The following is a 17,494-nucleotide window of genomic DNA, read 5'->3' as shown; positions in this document are numbered from 1 at the left end:
ATGCAACAAAGGAGAAGACTCAGGTGCTCAAGATGGACAATATTATGGCAAGTATTATTACTTTCTCTTCTTTCCTTTGGATTCAGGGAAGTCTCAGGCCAATTACAATACTCAATACCTGAAGAACTAAAAAAAGGATCAGTTGTCGGTAATGTGGCTAGGGATCTTGGATTTAATGTAAAGGACCTTGCATTTAGAAAATTCCAAATTGTTTCTCATGATGCAAAGCAATATTTTAATGTTCATATAGAGAATGGAGATTTAACTGTATCAGATAGAATTGATAGAGAAACATTATGTGGGGATAAACCGAGCTGCTTTATAAACCTGGAAGCTGTGATCGAAAACCCTTTGACTTTTTATACAATCACTATAGAAATCCAAGATGTGAATGATAATGCTCCTACATTTGCTAAGAAATACTTTGAAATTGAAATTAGTGAGTTTTCTGTTCCTGGAGTACATTTCCCATTAGGCAATGCACAAGATCCAGATCTAGGCACCAACTCTGTACAAAGTTATACTCTTAGTAGCAACGAATACTTTAGACTTGGGGAACAAACAACTAAGGATGGACTTAAGACCCCAGAAATTATACTGGAAAGATCACTGGACAGAGAGAAGCAGAGTTCTTATGATTTGATATTAACTGCTTTTGATGGGGGTAAACCTCCTAAAACTGGCACAGCCATAATAAAGATCAGTGTTCAGGATGTGAACGACAACTTTCCAAGTTTTACTCAAGCCATAAATCAGATTAAAATACATGAAAATGCCCCTATTGGATATCTAGTAGTCCAAATAAATGCAACTGATGAAGATGAAGGTACAAACGGCTTAGTGTCTTATGCCTTTAGCCAGTTTCCTGAAAAAGCTAATGGGATTTTTTCCATAGATTCTACAAAAGGTGACATAAAGATAATAGGGACATTAGACTATGAAGCATCTGATAGTTATGAGATGACTGTAGAAGCTAAAGATGGTGGAGGTCTTGTGTCACATTGTAAGGTGTCAATACAAGTGATTGATGTGAATGATAATGCTCCAGATATAACAGTCCCCACTCTGGCAGCAAGAATTCCAGAAGATTCTCCACCTGGTACTGTCATAGCAATTATAAATGTCCGTGATTTGGACTCTGGGATGAATGGTGAGATTATTTGTCAGATCTCAGACATAAAGGATTTTCAGCTGTTACCATCATCCAGCAACTACTATAAGCTTGTAACTGCAGCTAACATGGACCGAGAGAGGAATTTTGTATATAATGTCACAGTTCAGTGTATGGATAAAGGATCTCCTTCACTGGCTACCAATAAAACCATTCAGCTGACTATTTCAGATGTAAATGACAATGCTCCAGTTTTTGAGAGAATCAACTACATTGTCTACATTATAGAAAATAATCAACCTGGGACCTCAATACATAATATTGTCGCTTCAGATCTTGATCAGGATGAGAATGGGAAAATTACATACAGCATTGTCAGCAGCAACATAGATAATATTCCCGTCACCTCCTATGTCTCCATAAACTCAATGACCGGGGTTCTCTATGCCCAGAGATCATTTGACTATGAACAATTGCGGGAATTTCAGTTCCAGGTGATGGCTAAAGACAGTGGATCTCCTCCTCTAAGCAGTAATGTCACAGTGAGGATATGTATCATTGATAAGAATGATAATGCTCCTAAGATCCTCTACCCATCAGCAGACACTGAGGGATCAGCATTATTTGAGTTTATTCCTCACTCCGCTGAGAAAGGATATCTAGTCACCAAAGTGATAGCAGTGGACGCTGACTCTGGACACAACGCCTGGCTCTCCTATCACTTACTACAGGTTCCTGACCCAACTTTATTTGGAATTGGCCAACACACTGGTGAAGTAAAGATTGTGAGAGATCTTCAAGACTCTGATACCTTAAGGCAAAAACTTGTGGTTCTGGTGAAGGATAATGGAGTCCCATCTCTCTCATCTACAGTTACTTTGTCCTTAGTTGTGGCTGAGAATTTTCAGCAAGTTGTGCCGGAGATCAGAAAACAACCAACTAATGCAGACAGTAAATCCCCTGTAACTTTCTATCTAGTTGTATCCATAGCTCTGATCTCCTGTTTATTCATTATAACTGTTCTCATCGCTGTCATCTACAAATGCAGAAAGACTCCCACCCCAACAAGCTATGGAGCATATAGCAGAAATGTGTATCCTCAGTTCACCCTGGGATGTCCTTCTGAGATCAGTGATACAAGTTTACCTTTCCCATTCTCATATGATGTGTGTGTGACTCTGGACTCAAAGCAGAATGAAATTGCTTATCTGAAACCGGTGCAGAACGTCCCTACAGACAATCTCATCGACACTGACAACCCAACAGAAGGGAATATTTGTGCAAGCACCGACCTGCCTGTAAGCAATATCGATCAGGTACTGTATTTTGATATTTAACTTTAAACAAATGGATTTTTTAAATAGCAATTTGGCAAAAATGTTTTCAAACAATCATGATTATATATTATTGGGTTTCTGAGTCTTACAGATCACCAAGTTTTTTCAATCACTATTTATAAACTGCTAATAATGTCAAAGGTGCTAGGTTACAATGATTTTATATAGAAAAGGTTATAGAGACATTTGGAGGAAAAAGGTGTGGGAACTGAGTGACCCTAATACTAATTCTTCATGTGACGGGTTAGCCTGCTTGCACTGCTTTTAACTGAAGATCTATGGAGTGGAGGGGTGGATGGAAATAAGAATACATCTTAAGGCTATGTTCAAACTATGTATGTGTGCGGCTGTATTTTTTATGCGGCTGTAAATGTGCGGATGAAACTACGGCCGTGGGAAAAAATAGACATGCGGCTGAAAACATTCGGTCATTTACTTGGAAATCTGGTTCAACTAAAAATAACAAATAAAATCTTAAGAAAGTGATGCAAACACCTCTGGATGCATCTGGGAAAGCAGGGAAACAGTTTACATGAATTGCTATTACCGGGGTTTGCGATCCTCTGCAGTATGCCGATGCCGATGCCTCTCATGGTTAATATATTGAATTAATAAAACACATTTTCATTGTAATAAAGTCCCTTTCATTGTTCAATAATTAAATTTAAACGATTCCATCATTTTGCAATTAAATATACTGTTAAAATAAATATATATATATATATATATAAATAAATTTATATTTTTATATATATATTTATTTTTTGACAGTATATTTAATTGCACAATGATGGATTCATTTAAATTAAACTATTGAACAACGAAACGAAAATGTGTTTTATTAATTAAATATTAATTAGTACAGGAAGCTCCAGTAAGCTGTTAATTCATATTGCCGGCAATAGAGCATTCTGTACTAATCATCACTTTACTTTAATTAAAACATCAAATGTTTCTTCTAATTATGTTATCACAATAGCATTATTAGAAGAAACATTTAGAATTATATGTGAGCTCAGCTGATTGGCTGATCGGCTGAGCGCACATATAAAGAGCCAGTCCGCAGTACAGTGACTTCATTGTGCTGCGGACCAGCGAAGAGAGAAGATCGGGGTGAGTATAGAGCTCTCCCCACCCCCTCCCCAGCACTGCACTCCTCCCAGCAAGGAAGGGGGGTCACTTAACCCCTTCCTTGCTGGGATGGGTGCAGTCTGACATCAGTCTGGCCCCCAAGGGGTTAAGGGGGATGCAATACATCCTCCCTTAACCCCTTGGGGGCCAGACTGTAAGCAGCGATCTGTAAAGATGCTGCATACTGTAAGGAGCACAACACCGCTCACAATGATGGGTGTTGTGCTCCTGTTTGTGTGTTTTTTGTGTGTTTCTCCTTTTTTGTTTTTCAGATATCGGTATCCTGTGGATTACATCGGATTCCGTGGACTACGTCGATGACCAGCGGTTGTTTTTTTTTTTGTTTTTTTTATAAAATGGTCAATGAGGGATGTGGGGGTGTTTTTATTTGAATAAAAATATTTTTTAACTTGTGTCTTGTCTTTATTTCTTTACTTTATAGACTTAGTAGTGGAAGCCGTCTAATAGACGGAATCCATTACTAAGTTGGGGCCTAGTGTTAGCCGGTATAAAATGGCTAACACTAACCCCCATTATTACCCCAGTACCCAATGCCACCAGGGGTACTGGGAAGAGCCGGGTGCCAGTGGTCCCGGAGCATCAAAATTGGCGCTCCTGGACCGGCAGGCTGGTAAGATTTAGGCTGGGGAGGGCCTAAACCAATGGCTCTTCCCACCCTGGTGTTACCAGGCTGCTGTAGTTTGGTTTTTAACCCGGCTGGTTATAAAAATAGGGGGGACCCTATGCGGTTTTTTTTAAATAAATAAATAATTTTAAAAAACGCATAGGGTCCCCCCTATTTTTATAACCAGCCGGGTTAAAAACCAAACGACAGCAGCCTGGTAACACCAGGGTGGGAAGAGCCATTGGTTTAGGCCCTCCCCAGCCTAAATCTTACCAGCCTGCTGCCGCCCGGTCCAGGAGCACCAATTTTGACGCTTCGGGACCACTGGCACCCGGCTCTTCCCAGTACCCCTGGTGGCATTGGGTACTGGGGTAATAATGGGGGGTTAGTGTTAGCCATTTTATACCAGCTAACACTAGGCCCCAACTTAGTAATGGATTCCGTCTATTAGACGGCTTCCACTACTAAGTCTATAAAGTAAAGAAATAAAGACAAGACACAAGTTAATTTTTTTTTTATTCAAATAAAAACACCCCCACACCCCTCATTGACCATTTTATTAAAAAAAAAAAAAAAAAAACAACCGCTGGTCAACGACGTAGTCCACGGAATCCGACGTAATCCCCAGGATACCGATATCTGAAAAACAAAAAGGGAGAAACACACAAAAAACACACAAACAGGAGCACAACACCCATCATTGTGAGCGGGGCGTTGTGCTTCTTACAGTATGCAGCATCTTTACAGATCGCTGCTTACAGTCTGGCCCCCAAGGGGTCAAGGGAGGATGTATTGCATCCCCCTTAACCCCTTGGGGGCCAGACTGATGTCAGACTGCACCCATCCCAGCAAGGAAGGGGTTAAGTGACCCCCCTTCCTTGCTGGGAGGGGTGCAGTGCTGGGGAGGGGTGGGGAGAGCTCTATACTCACCCCGATGTTGTCTCTTCGCTGGTCCGCAGCACAATGAAGTCACTGTGCTGCGGACCCGCTAATTATACGTGCGCTCAGCCAATCAGCCAATCAGCTGAGCGCACATATAATTCTAAATGTTTCTTCTAATAATGCTATTGTGATAACATAATTAGAAGAAACATTTGATGTTTTAATTAAAGTAAAGTGATGATTAGTACAGAAAGCTCTATTGCCGACAATATGAATTAACGGCTTACTGGAGCTTCCTGTACTAATTAATATTTAATTAATAAAACACATTTTCGTTGAAATAAAATCAGTTTCGTTGTTTAATAATTTCATTCTAACGAATCCATTATTGTGCAATTAAATATACTGTCAAAAAATATATATATATAAATATACATTTATTTATATATATATATATATATATATATATTTATTTTAATAGTATATTTAATTGCACAATGATGGATTCGTTAGAATTAAATTATTGAACAACGAAAGGGACTTTATTACAAAGAAAATGTGTTTTATTAATTTAATATATTAACTATTAGAGGCATCGGCATTCGGCATTATTGCCAGCTATTTTTGAAGTACTCCGTACGGACCGCCTGTCAATCCTCGGCCGCATCTCCAGCCGCAAACAATGGTCTTGTTCATTTTTTTACGGGTCCGTTTACGATCGGACCGTAGATTCATACATAGTGTGCACTGTGCAGCCGTATATCGTATACTTTCCAGCGTACGCATGAACCGGAAAAATCCGGCCGATGATTTACCGCCCGCAATACAGCCGCACAGATACAGAGTGTGAACCTAGCCTAAAGGCAATCCATAGTGTTTTATTCATTAAAGTGAACCAATAAGAACGATTTTGTTATATAGTTCCCTCCAGCACCTTATAGAGCTACTGTGCAGCTTGCGTCATGTACAGGATGCCGCTGCAGCTGTAGCTTTATTAAGCAGAAAAAGGCAGGGAGAGGGGCGGCAACTAGTCATCTGGGCGGCGATCTGCCCGGGACTAATCATGGCTTTCTTCCTGCCTCTCTTGGGGGAATAAAACTTCTTTTTCTGCATACTAAAGCTACCAAGGCAGCAGCAGCCTGTACGTGCCGCGAGCTCTATAAGGTGCTGGAGGGAACCATATCAGCACAATTGTGCTGATAGGTTCAGTTTAATGAATAAAACACTGGATTATTGGGAGAGCAGAGTGATGTGATAATGTTAAATAAGTGATGTTTAAATATGTAAAATGTTAAACTTTAGGAACTAAGGGGAGTATGAAAATCTTGCTTTGCCTTTATGATTAGCCACATTCTAGCTACACTATTGAGTATCCATCTATAGCGGCATAAGGCATGAATGGGTGTATTTTTTTTAATTTGTTTAGGAAAACTCTTGTATATGAAGTATATTATATAAATGGATTAATCAGAAATACATAATCTTTTCTCTACTTATTTATTGTACTTTATCTAAAGCTTACAACTATCAGGTTACAATTGTAACAAAGTGACATACTGCAACTATAAAGAAAAAAAAGGAAGATTATATAATTAAAAGAAATAGTTTAATATCATTAAAACTATCTATATTAAATATCGCAGAAGGTCATTTTAGCTGGTTACATGCAGTACCTCAGTTTAAACTCTGAGCGCCGCCATAAGACTGTACTATTTTTTATTGTAGCTGAATAAGGAAAGTAATGCAGCCTCACAGCACAGATCTCTAGAAAATCCTGCACAAATTCATCAGTGTTTGCTGTGAAGTGCTTTACCCTTTATCTGCTTCTCAAGAATCCTTTGGAATCTTACAGATGTTTTTTTGTCTGGATTTAAAAGAAAATATTTTTTACTTCTAACAATGAAACACAAGACAAGGTGCAGAGTGATGCAGTGGACAGCTATATGGCAAGTATTGTTCTGTTTTTCTTCATTTTGCATTAAGAATATCACAGGCCAATTACAATACTCAATACCTGAGGAAATGAAAAGGGGATCTGTAGTTGGGAATGTGGCAAAGGATCTTGGAATAAATGTTAAGGATCTTATATCTAGAAAATTCCAGATTGTTTCTCATGTTACAAACCAATATTTCAGCATTCATATGGAGAATGGAGATTTAATTGTATCAGATAGAATTGATAGAGAAACATCATGTGGGATTAAACCGAGCTGCTTTCTAAACCTGGAAGCTGTGATTGAAAATCCTTTGACTTTTTACACAATCACTATAGAAATCCAGGATGTGAATGATAATTCTCCTACATTCTCCAAGAAATCTTTTGATGTAGGAATCAGTGAGTCTTCAGTTCCCGGAGTACACTTTTCATTAGGAAATGCAGAAGATCCAGATTTGGGCACAAATTCTATACAAAGTTACACTCTTTCTGGTAATGAATATTTTAATATAGGAGAAAGAACCACTAAGGATGGAATTAAATATGCAGAAATTATACTAAAGAAACCTTTGGATAGAGAAAAGCAGAGTTTTTATGAGTTGATATTAACTTCCTCTGATGGGGGTAAACCTCCTAAAACTGGCACTGCCACAATCCAGATCACTGTTCAAGATGTGAATGACAACTTTCCAACATTTGCCCAAGATACATATTACATAAGCCTTCCTGAAAATGTACCTGTTGGTTTTCTAGTTTCCCATTTAAATGCAACTGATGAAGATGAAGGTACAAATGGCCAAATATCTTATTCCTTTAACCATATTTCTAAAAATACTAATCAGATATTTTCTATAGATTCCATAACAGGGGACATAAATATTATAGGGACTTTAGACTATGAAGCATCCGATAGCTATGAAATGACTGTGGAGGCTAAAGATGGTGGAGGTCTTGTCTCACATTGTAAGGTGTCAATACAAGTGATTGATGTGAATGACAATGCTCCGGATATAACAGTCACCACTTTAGCCACAACCATTCCAGAAGATTCTCCACCTGGTACTGTCATAGCAATTATTAATGTCCATGATCTGGATTCTGGGATCAATAGAGAAGTTGTTTGTCTGAATTCAGAGATGAAGGATTTTCAACTGTTACCATCATCCAACAACTACTATAAACTTGTAACTGCAGCTAACATGGACCAAGAAAAGAATTCTGTATATAATGTCTCCGTTCAGTGTATGGATAAAGGATCTCCTCCACTGTCTACCAATAAAACCATTCAGCTGACTATTTCAGACGTGAATGATAATATTCCGTTTTTTGAGAGAATTAACTACATTGTCTACATTATAGAAAATAACCAACCTGGGACCTCAATACACAATATTGTTGCTTCAGATCCTGATCGAGGTGATAATGGGAAAATTACATACAGCATTGTGAGCAGCAACATAGATAATATTCCCGTCACCTCCTATGTCTCCATAAACTCAATGACCGGGGTTCTCTATGCCCAGAGATCATTTGACTATGAGCAGTTGCGGGAATTTCAGTTCCAGGTGATGGCTAAAGACAGTGGATCTCCTCCTCTAAGCAGTAATGTCACAGTGAGGATATGTATCATTGATAAGAATGATAATGCTCCTAAGATCCTCTACCCATCAGCAGACACTGAGGGATCAGCATTATTTGAGTTTATTCCTCACTCCGCTGAGAAAGGTTATCTAGTCACCAAAGTGATAGCAGTGGACGTTGACTCTGGACACAACGCCTGGCTCTCCTATCACTTACTACAGGTTCCCGATCCAAATTTATTTGGAATTGGTCAACACACTGGTGAAGTAAAGATTGTGAGAGATCTTCAAGACTCTGATACCTTAAGGCAGAAACTTGTGGTCCTGGTGAAGGATAATGGAGTCCCATCTCTCTCATCTACAGTTACTTTGTCTTTAGTTGTGGCTGAGAATTTTCAGCAAGTTGTGCCGGAGATCAGAAAACAACCAACTAATTCAGACAGTAAATCCCCTGTAACCTTCTATCTGGTGGTATCCATAGCTCTGATCTCTCTATTATTCATTATAACTGTTCTCATCGCTGTCATCTACAAATGCAGAAAGACTCCCACCCCAACAAGCTATGGAGCATATAGCAGAAATGTGTATCCTCAGTTCACCCTGGGATGTCCTTCTGAGATCAGTGATACAAGTTTACCTTTCCCATTCTCATATGATGTGTGTGTGACTCTGGACTCAAAGCAAAATGAAATTGCTTATCTGAAACCAGTGGAGAACGTCCCTACAGACAATCTCATAGACACTGGCAATCCGACAGAAGGAAATGTTTGTGCCAGCACCGACCTGTCTCCCAGCAATATCAATCAGGTATTTAGATACTGACATTCAAACAAATATTTGTAAATAATTATTGTACAATACTTTATGCGAATTGCTGGTAACCATGGTTTACCAAATCAGTTGTTTTATTTGTACACATTTATTTGCTGTTGGTTGTAATACGTAAAACAAACAATTTGGAGCTTTATTTGGATCATCACAATTCAGTGTATTTGGTGCAAAATATCTATTCTCTGGAAGGGGAAAGAACTGTCCTACCAAAAGACACCATTGAATGACAGTAGCAAAACAATCTCATCCAGGGCTATTTATTAAATCTCGAAAAATAATTGCATATTACTGGGATAAACCATCACTATTGGTGTCCAAAGGGTAGGACCCCCACTGTATTTGAGAAATAAAAGGCTGTAGTGTTATTTCAGTACATAGTCGGTGTCACAGTGAACTGCCCCCCCCCCCCATTAACTGTACCTCGCTGGACTTTTGTTGTTGTTCCCATGTACCACAATTAACCAAGGTACTCCATTGATAGCTATAAAAGGGCCTCAGCACAAATATAGTGTTTTGTCCCTCTCCTTCTTAAGGAGACTCTTTCAACAGGTTTATGCTGTCCTATCTAAGGGTAGCATAATCTAGTGACAGAGAAGCTAAACAGAATGATGTATCACTCACATTGTCCTGTGAAGCTGATTGGGAGCTATGCTCCTGAATAACACGGACAATAATAAAGTAGTCCTCTCCATTATGTGCATTAGACCAGTAGTCCTGGATATTCATGATAATCAGAAAACTCCACCCACCAGCTGCTGATTGGCAGTTAGCTATCCATGCTGTGTATAGGCAGTCAACCATCAATCAGCAGCTGGAGGGTGGGGGGAGCGGTGCAGCAAGAATTCCAAGAATTCTCCTGCATATTAGGAGAATGTCTGAAGAAAATTATGTATGTAATACACCGATCTATTCAGCATTTTTGTCACTATTTTATGCTGCCCCCATTTGAGGCAGCATAAACCAAGTGACAGATTTCTTTTAAGATTAAGTGGTCAGTATTTTTAACCAAAACCGGGAGTAAGGCTATGTTCACATGAATTTTGTCTAGCTGTTTTTTCTCTCAAATGATGTCAGTCATTATGCATTTTGGGCGTCTGTCATTACATTGACCGCTGTTGGTACATTATTCTAGTTCAGGGCCTTTTGGTTGTGGTTCTTTTTTGAAGATGCATTACATTTAGTAGTAAAGATGGTGAAAGGACTGTGAAACAACTGAAAACAACTGTGTTAACAACTGAAAATAATGTCCTTTGTTTTCAAAATAACATCAGTGAATAACTGTCAGGAACATTAATTTGACATCTGTGCAAAAAATGTCTGGTATTCAATACACCATGAGGGAAATTATCAAGGGCTTTGCACCTATTTTTAGGTGAATAATTGTTCACCTAATTCCAAAAATGTGCTTAATCCTGGATTTGCACCCAATTTTTCATTTGCAACTTTTTAAAAAGTCGTAGAAACTGGTGCAGGCCTACGTCTGGTCAGTACAAGGTGAATTAACTTTTTACTTAGATGCATTTATTATGACAGTGTGACTTTTCCATAAATCACACACAATATATTGGAACAATATAAACACCAACCCACATTAGAAAAGTCGCCCACTTTAGACTTTTTAGTAATTGTCCCCCAATGTGTGTTGAGTGGCCTTCATTTCATTGACTTCAATGCATTCCATTGAAAAAACAAAAAGCTTATTTCTTTGGTATAAAATCAAATTTAGGGTGCCTTCACACCTACCGTATCGCAGTAGAAAATCAGCTGCGGATCCGCACTTACAAATCTGCTGCGGATCCGATGCGTATTTAATGCTGTGTTCATTCATTTAGTTAAATCTGCTGCGGATTTGCTGCGGATCCGCAGCGGATTTTCTACTGCGATACGGTAGGTGTGAAGGCACCCTAAGTGTATTTTATGGTAATTTTATGTTACTTCATATCATATTGTGCGTATACTTTTTGACCGGGGAAAATCTTTTCAAATGTTAGGGGGTCGTCTTATACACCGGGAGTCGTCTTATAAGGCGGGTGCTGAAAAATTTCAGAAACGATCTAGAGAATATGCAGTCGCCACATCAGGGGAGCTCAAAAATGGTTGCAGCTGCTGTTTGAAGCATAGAGCAAGCTGCAGGTTTCTGGGGTATGGAAAATTAGAGATATGGTAGAGTAGCGCTGTGCCAAGAAAAACACACCTTTTACCTGTCTGGCTGCCTTTGTATCCTACCGGTATTACTGTACCTCCTTCTTTGCCTCTCAGATCTTACTGCTGTCTGATGTTTTTTTATTCCTTTTTTATTTGGTTTGCGTTCAAAGAGAGGTAGTCTTATAGGGCGAGTATATATCCTAAACCTTTAACTGGAAAAGTTGGGGGTTGTCTTATACCCCTTTTCATCTTATACGCCGGAAAATACAGTATATAATATAATTCTATTATAATAATAATTATATTAATAAAGCGCCCTTAATTCCAGAGCGCAATACAAGTGATAAGGGTAACAAACAGAAACATTACAAGATCAAAAACACATAAAGGTAAATAGCAGACTGGTACATGGGGGAAGAGGACCCTACCCATGAGGGCTTACAATCTGTAAGATTACAATCTATAAGGTACTGGAAATGTGTCTTATTTTTCTGTGTTCTAATTTTATTTTTTTTAGGCTAAGTTCACACAGTATAACAACAGCCGAACACCAACCGGTTTCCCATATGGCCCCATCCACGTGTGCTTAGAAATCAATTAACATTTATTTTCATGCAGGGCACGGATGCATGGACTTCCTTAAAAGATGTGCATGGAAAATGAATAACGCCTAATTGACGCCTGTTGTTTGGTATGGTGTGAGAATGGAACGACACCATTGCATTGATTTCAATGCAGTGCCGCCCAGGCTGAAACAAAATGGCCCCTATTTTAATTGAAAACAGAGGCCATTCTTTCCCTTAAAGCAAATGTACCACCAGGTGAATCGCTATGGGCTTTCTTAATTAACAGACCGTCACTGGTGTGGGGATGTCGTGGTCCTTTTGTTGAACTGCAGATTTTGAACCATTGAGCCTAATGGAGCTGCGTCACGGAGGGAAGGGGTTTTTGTCACACTGCCCTGGTGCTGGGGATAGCCCGGCGATGTGCACAGGAACTGGGCGGCTGCTCAAAAAAAGGGCTATGCCACCGACATCCCCGTTTCGGCGCCGGTCTGTTAATGTAAAAGCCCATAGCAATATGCCTGGTGGTACAATCGCTTTAAATTGTTAAAAAAAGTCCAATAATAAAACAAGTATCAGTAATATATCAGTAGTACACAATAGGGATATTTTTCCATTTTTTTCAATGGCCACTGAAAAAATAAATCTGAAATCTGATTGGATTTTTTGGGTAATTGCTCTACCTTTTTACACTAGTTTTATTAAATCTTTCAGATAAAGTCAGTTTCTCAGGGTATGGTCTTTTAAAGGGGTGCTCCCGCGGGGGGGCACTTTTTTGGGGGGACCGGGGAGGAGGTGGCTGAAATAAAAGACGTCCACTTACCTCCCCAGTTCCAGCGGCGGGTCCCGCATTACGGCGCTCCAGTCCCCGGTTCCCGGCCGCTTCCGGGTGTCTGAAGGAGGCCCGAGACGTGACATCTCAGGTCCGCTCAGCCACTCAGTGAAGGAGGCGGGATCCGTTTGAAGTCCGCTCGGATCCCGCCTCCTTCACTGAGTGGCTGAGTGGCCCTGAGACGTAGCGTCTCGGGCGTTGTCAGACACCCGGAAGCAGCCGGGAACCAGCGACCGGAGCGCCGTGATGTGGGATGCGCCGCTGGAACCGGGGATGTAAGTGGATGTCTTTTATTTCAGCCACCTCCTCCCCGGTCCCCCAAAAAAAGTGCCCCCCCCCCGCCGGAGCACCCCTTTAATATTCTTACACTGCCCCCTTCTTACTACCATGTGGTTTTATACCGGCCAGTAGGCCTTTTTGCCTATTTGCCTCTAATAGCCTGTATGGTATTTTGCCTACTTGGTGACTTATTGGTTACTTAATAGCCGTAAAAGGAGCTAGGCATACAGACATAGCCAAGGGTGTTTTGAGTGTGCTAGACTGACACAGCAATTGGATGTATTGGGATATCCTAATGCATCAGTGATTGCAATAAGGCTCGTAATTGAGTACGAATGTTAACGTTAGGTTTGTATAACGTGTAGAAGATGAGTCTGGCTACATCTACTGGTTCTAGAACAGATGTAGAACAATGTTTTCAGCATATACCATTCACAGTATAAAATGTGAAGAGGGAAAAGGGACAAATAAGCAAATTGCTATCAACTAACATAAGAATTAAAAATGGGGACCAAGGATTCACCATAAATAGCCGATTGCAAAAACATCCTGTGGAGTTATGGGCTTACATACTGAGGTTACTATATCTTTTTCTAAGGAGGACCCCTATACTTGGTGGTATCCATATTCTTCTCCTGTTTAAGTGTGAGTTGTCTTTTGCCTATTTAATTAATTAAAATAAAGAAAAAACTTAACACACAGCTTACACACAACTATCATATATTTGGTGTTCTTAACAAGCATGGAAGAGGAAAGTATACATTTATATCAAATATATAGCTTCAACTGTCTATTTTCCTAACTAATTTTCTTTGTAAAACCATTAAACCCTATGTCTGAGCTGCTGATAATTCTGTAGGTGCCCCCAGGATGTAATGAATAGTTATACAAGAGATTATACACAGTCATGCTAATATAGCTCCCAGCTGCACTAAACACCTCTCGTACACAGATTGCCTACCGAATGTGCTGTGTCTTAATCTGTATGTGGAGTTCGGAGAAAAATGTTTTTTTTTTATTCCGGCGCAAAGAGAGAGGGACAGAGGTGGGAACTAGTCATCTGGGGGTTTCCAGCCTGTAACTAGTCAAGGCTCTCTGTCTGTCAGCCCACTCTGCAAGGACGATTTACAGGCAGATAGACCCCGTTATTGGCCTTTGAGGAAAGTTCTGGAGATCTGAAAGGGCGGGCAGTGGTAAGGTAGTCTCCAGGTCAATTTATTTTGTAAATATTCTTTACATCCCAAGTTTTAAAACATTAGCAACAAGACATTGAATCCATTGAGTTTATTGTTATTTTTATGCTAGACTAAAATAATAATGCAAATATTTATAACACTAATAATAGTAGGCATAGAGAATGGAACACTTGAAAAGGCTACTTGCAGTTGATAATGATAATAGTGGTTATAATTGTGATAAGAAAGTTTGATTTAGGAAAGTATACACTGAATAGTAAGAGTAACAGAATAAGCTTTTACCAGTGACTTGCAGTACCTCAATTTGGACTCTGAGTGCCGCCATTAGACTGTAGTATATTTTATTGTAACTGAATGAGAGAACTACTGCAGCTTCACAGCACAGATCTCTAGAATATCCAGCATTAATACTTCAGAGCATATTGCCTTTTCCTTTATTCTCAAGAATCCTTTCGAATCTTACAATTCCCCTTTCCCTGATCATTTATATGAAGAATTTCTACAATGAAATATAGCACAAGATACAGATGGACACAATGGACAGTAATATGGCAAGTATTATTTTATGTCATCTTATTTTACTGCAAGAATATCTCAGGCCAATTACAATACTCAATACCTGAGGAAATGAAAAGGGGAGCTGTAGTTGGGAATGTGGCAAAGGATCTTGGAATAAATTTTAAGGATCTTGTATCTAGAAAATTTCAGATAGTATCTCATGTTACAAAGCAATATTTCACCATTCATATGGAGAATGGAGATTTAATTGTATCAGATAGAATTGATAGAGAAACATTATGTGGAGCTAAACCGAGCTGCTTTCTAAACCTGGAAGCTGTGATCGAAAATCCTTTGACTTTTTACACAATCACTATAGAAATCCAGGATGTGAATGATAATGCTCCGACATTCTCTAAGAAATCTTTTGATATAGGAATCAGGGAATCTGCTCTATCTGGAGTTCATTTCCCATTAGGAAATGCAGAAGATCCGGATTTAGGTACAAATTCTGTTCAAAGTTATACTCTTTCTGGTAATGAAAACTTTAGAATTGGAGAAAGGACAACTAAAGATGGAATTAAATATCCAGAAATTATACTGGAAAAATTGTTGGACAGAGAAAAGCAGAGTTTCTATGAATTAATTTTAACTGCATCCGATGAAGGGAAACCTCCTAAAACAGGCACTGCAATAGTTAAGATTTCTGTTCAAGATGTAAATGACAACTTTCCAACATTTATGAAAGACACCTATGAAATAAGCCTACCGGAGAATGTACCTGTTGGCTACCTAGTGGTCCATTTAAATGCAAGTGATGCAGATGAAGGTTCATATGGCCAAATATCTTATTCTTTCAGTTATATCCCCCAAAATGCTAATCAAAAATTTTCTGTAGATTCCATAAAAGGTGACATTAAGGTAATAGGAACTTTAGATTATGAAGCATCTGATAGCTATGAAATGACTGTGGAGGCTAAAGATGGTGGAGGTCAGGTGACACATTGTAAGGTGTCTATACAAGTGATTGATGTGAATGATAATGCTCCGGATATAACAGTCACCACTCTGGCAGCAACTATTCCAGAAGATTTTCCACCTGGTACTGTTATAGCAATTATTAATGTCCATGATCTGGATTCTGAGATGAATGGTGACATTCTTTGTCAGATCTCAGACACAAAGAATTTTCAGCTGTTACCATCATCCAGCAACTACTATAAACTTGTAACTGCAGCTAACATGGACCGAGAGAGGAATTCTGTATATAATGTCACAGTTCAGTGTATGGATAAAGGATCTCCTTCACTGGCTACCAATAAAACCATTCAGCTGACTATTTCAGATGTGAATGACAATTCTCCAGTTTTTGAGAGAATCAACAACATTGTCTACATTATAGAAAATAACCAACCTGGGACCTCAGTACACAATATTGTTGCTTCAGATCTTGATCAGGATGAGAATGGGAAAATTACATACAGCATTGTCAGCAGCAACATAGATAATATTCCCGTCACCTCCTATGTCTCCATAAACTCAATGACTGGGGTTCTCTATGCCCAGAGATCATTTGACTATGAACAGTTGCGAGAATTTCAGTTCCAGGTGATGGCTAAAGACAGTGGATCTCCTCCTCTAAGCAGTAATGTCACAGTGAGGATATGTATCATTGATAAGAATGATAATGCTCCTAAGATCCTCTACCCGTCAGCAGACACTGAGGGATCAGCATTATTTGAGTTTATTCCTCACTCTGCTGAGAAAGGTTATCTAGTCACCAAAGTGATTGCAGTGGACGCTGACTCTGGACACAACGCCTGGCTCTCCTATCACTTACTACAGGTTCCTGATCCAACTTTATTTGGAATTGGTCAACACACTGGAGAAATAAAGATTGTGAGAGATCTTCAAGACTCTGATACCTTAAGGCAAAAACTTGTGGTCCTGGTGAAGGATAATGGAGTCCCATCTCTCTCATCTACAGTTACTTTGAACGTAGTTGTAGCTGAGAATTTTCAGCAAGTTGTGCCGGAGATCAGAAAACAACCAACTAATTCAGATAGTAAGTCCCCTGTAACTTTCTATCTGGTGGTATCCATAGCTCTGATCTCCTGTTTATTCATTATAACTGTTCTCATCGCTGTCATCTACAAATGCAGAAAGACTCCCACCCCAACAAGCTATGGAGCATATAGCAGAAATGTGTATCCTCAGTTCACCCTGGGATGTCCTTCTGAGATCAGTGATACAAGTTTACCTTTCCCATTCTCATATGATGTGTGTGTGACTCTGGACTCAAAGCAGAATGAAATTGCTTATCTGAAACCGGTGCAGAACGTCCCTACAGACAATCTCATAGACACAGACAATCCGACAGAAGGGGATGTTTGTGCAAGCACCGACCTGCCTCCCAGCAATATCGATCAGGTATTTACATATTGACATTTAAACATCTTTAAAAAAGTTTTTGTACAATACTTTATAAGGAAGGCTGCTAACCAAGATTTACTCAATCAGTTGTTTTATCTGTATACATTTCTTTTTT

At 39.3% G+C, this 17,494-nt stretch overlaps 3 protein-coding genes across 3 annotated transcripts; all 3 read left to right on the top strand.

Moving 5' to 3' along the window:
* Window positions 1-2,448, top strand: LOC138779405 (protocadherin gamma-B1-like). Its single transcript, XM_069956606.1, has one exon. The coding sequence runs from the start codon at window positions 1-3 to the stop codon at window positions 2,446-2,448; it is 2,448 nt and encodes an 815-aa protein (XP_069812707.1).
* A 4,537-nt stretch (window positions 2,449-6,985) lies between these two features.
* Window positions 6,986-9,424, top strand: LOC138779286 (protocadherin gamma-B4-like). The gene has a single exon (XM_069956575.1). It carries the CDS (start codon window positions 6,986-6,988, stop codon window positions 9,422-9,424), a length of 2,439 nt encoding a protein of 812 aa, XP_069812676.1.
* Window positions 9,425-15,075: 5,651 nt separating this feature from the next.
* LOC138779126 (protocadherin gamma-B5-like) lies at window positions 15,076-17,391 on the top strand. Its single transcript, XM_069956565.1, has one exon. It carries the CDS (start codon window positions 15,076-15,078, stop codon window positions 17,389-17,391), a length of 2,316 nt encoding a protein of 771 aa, XP_069812666.1.
* Window positions 17,392-17,494: the final 103 nt, after the last annotated feature.

The sequence above is a fragment of the Dendropsophus ebraccatus genome, chromosome 1, assembly GCF_027789765.1.
Source record: "Dendropsophus ebraccatus isolate aDenEbr1 chromosome 1, aDenEbr1.pat, whole genome shotgun sequence".
In the NCBI taxonomy this organism is placed as follows: domain Eukaryota; kingdom Metazoa; phylum Chordata; class Amphibia; order Anura; family Hylidae; genus Dendropsophus; species Dendropsophus ebraccatus.
Note: the sequence above shows the minus strand (reverse complement) of the source record. Positions and strands in the feature narration are given on the sequence as shown.

Excerpts from the sequence above, each read along its gene's own strand:
- LOC138779405 (XM_069956606.1), top strand. The coding sequence starts at position 1 with ATGCAACAAAGGAGAAGACTCAGGTGCTCAAGATGGACAATATTATGG.
- LOC138779286 (XM_069956575.1), top strand. The coding sequence starts at position 6,986 with ATGAAACACAAGACAAGGTGCAGAGTGATGCAGTGGACAGCTATATGG.
- LOC138779126 (XM_069956565.1), top strand. The coding sequence starts at position 15,076 with ATGAAAAGGGGAGCTGTAGTTGGGAATGTGGCAAAGGATCTTGGAATA.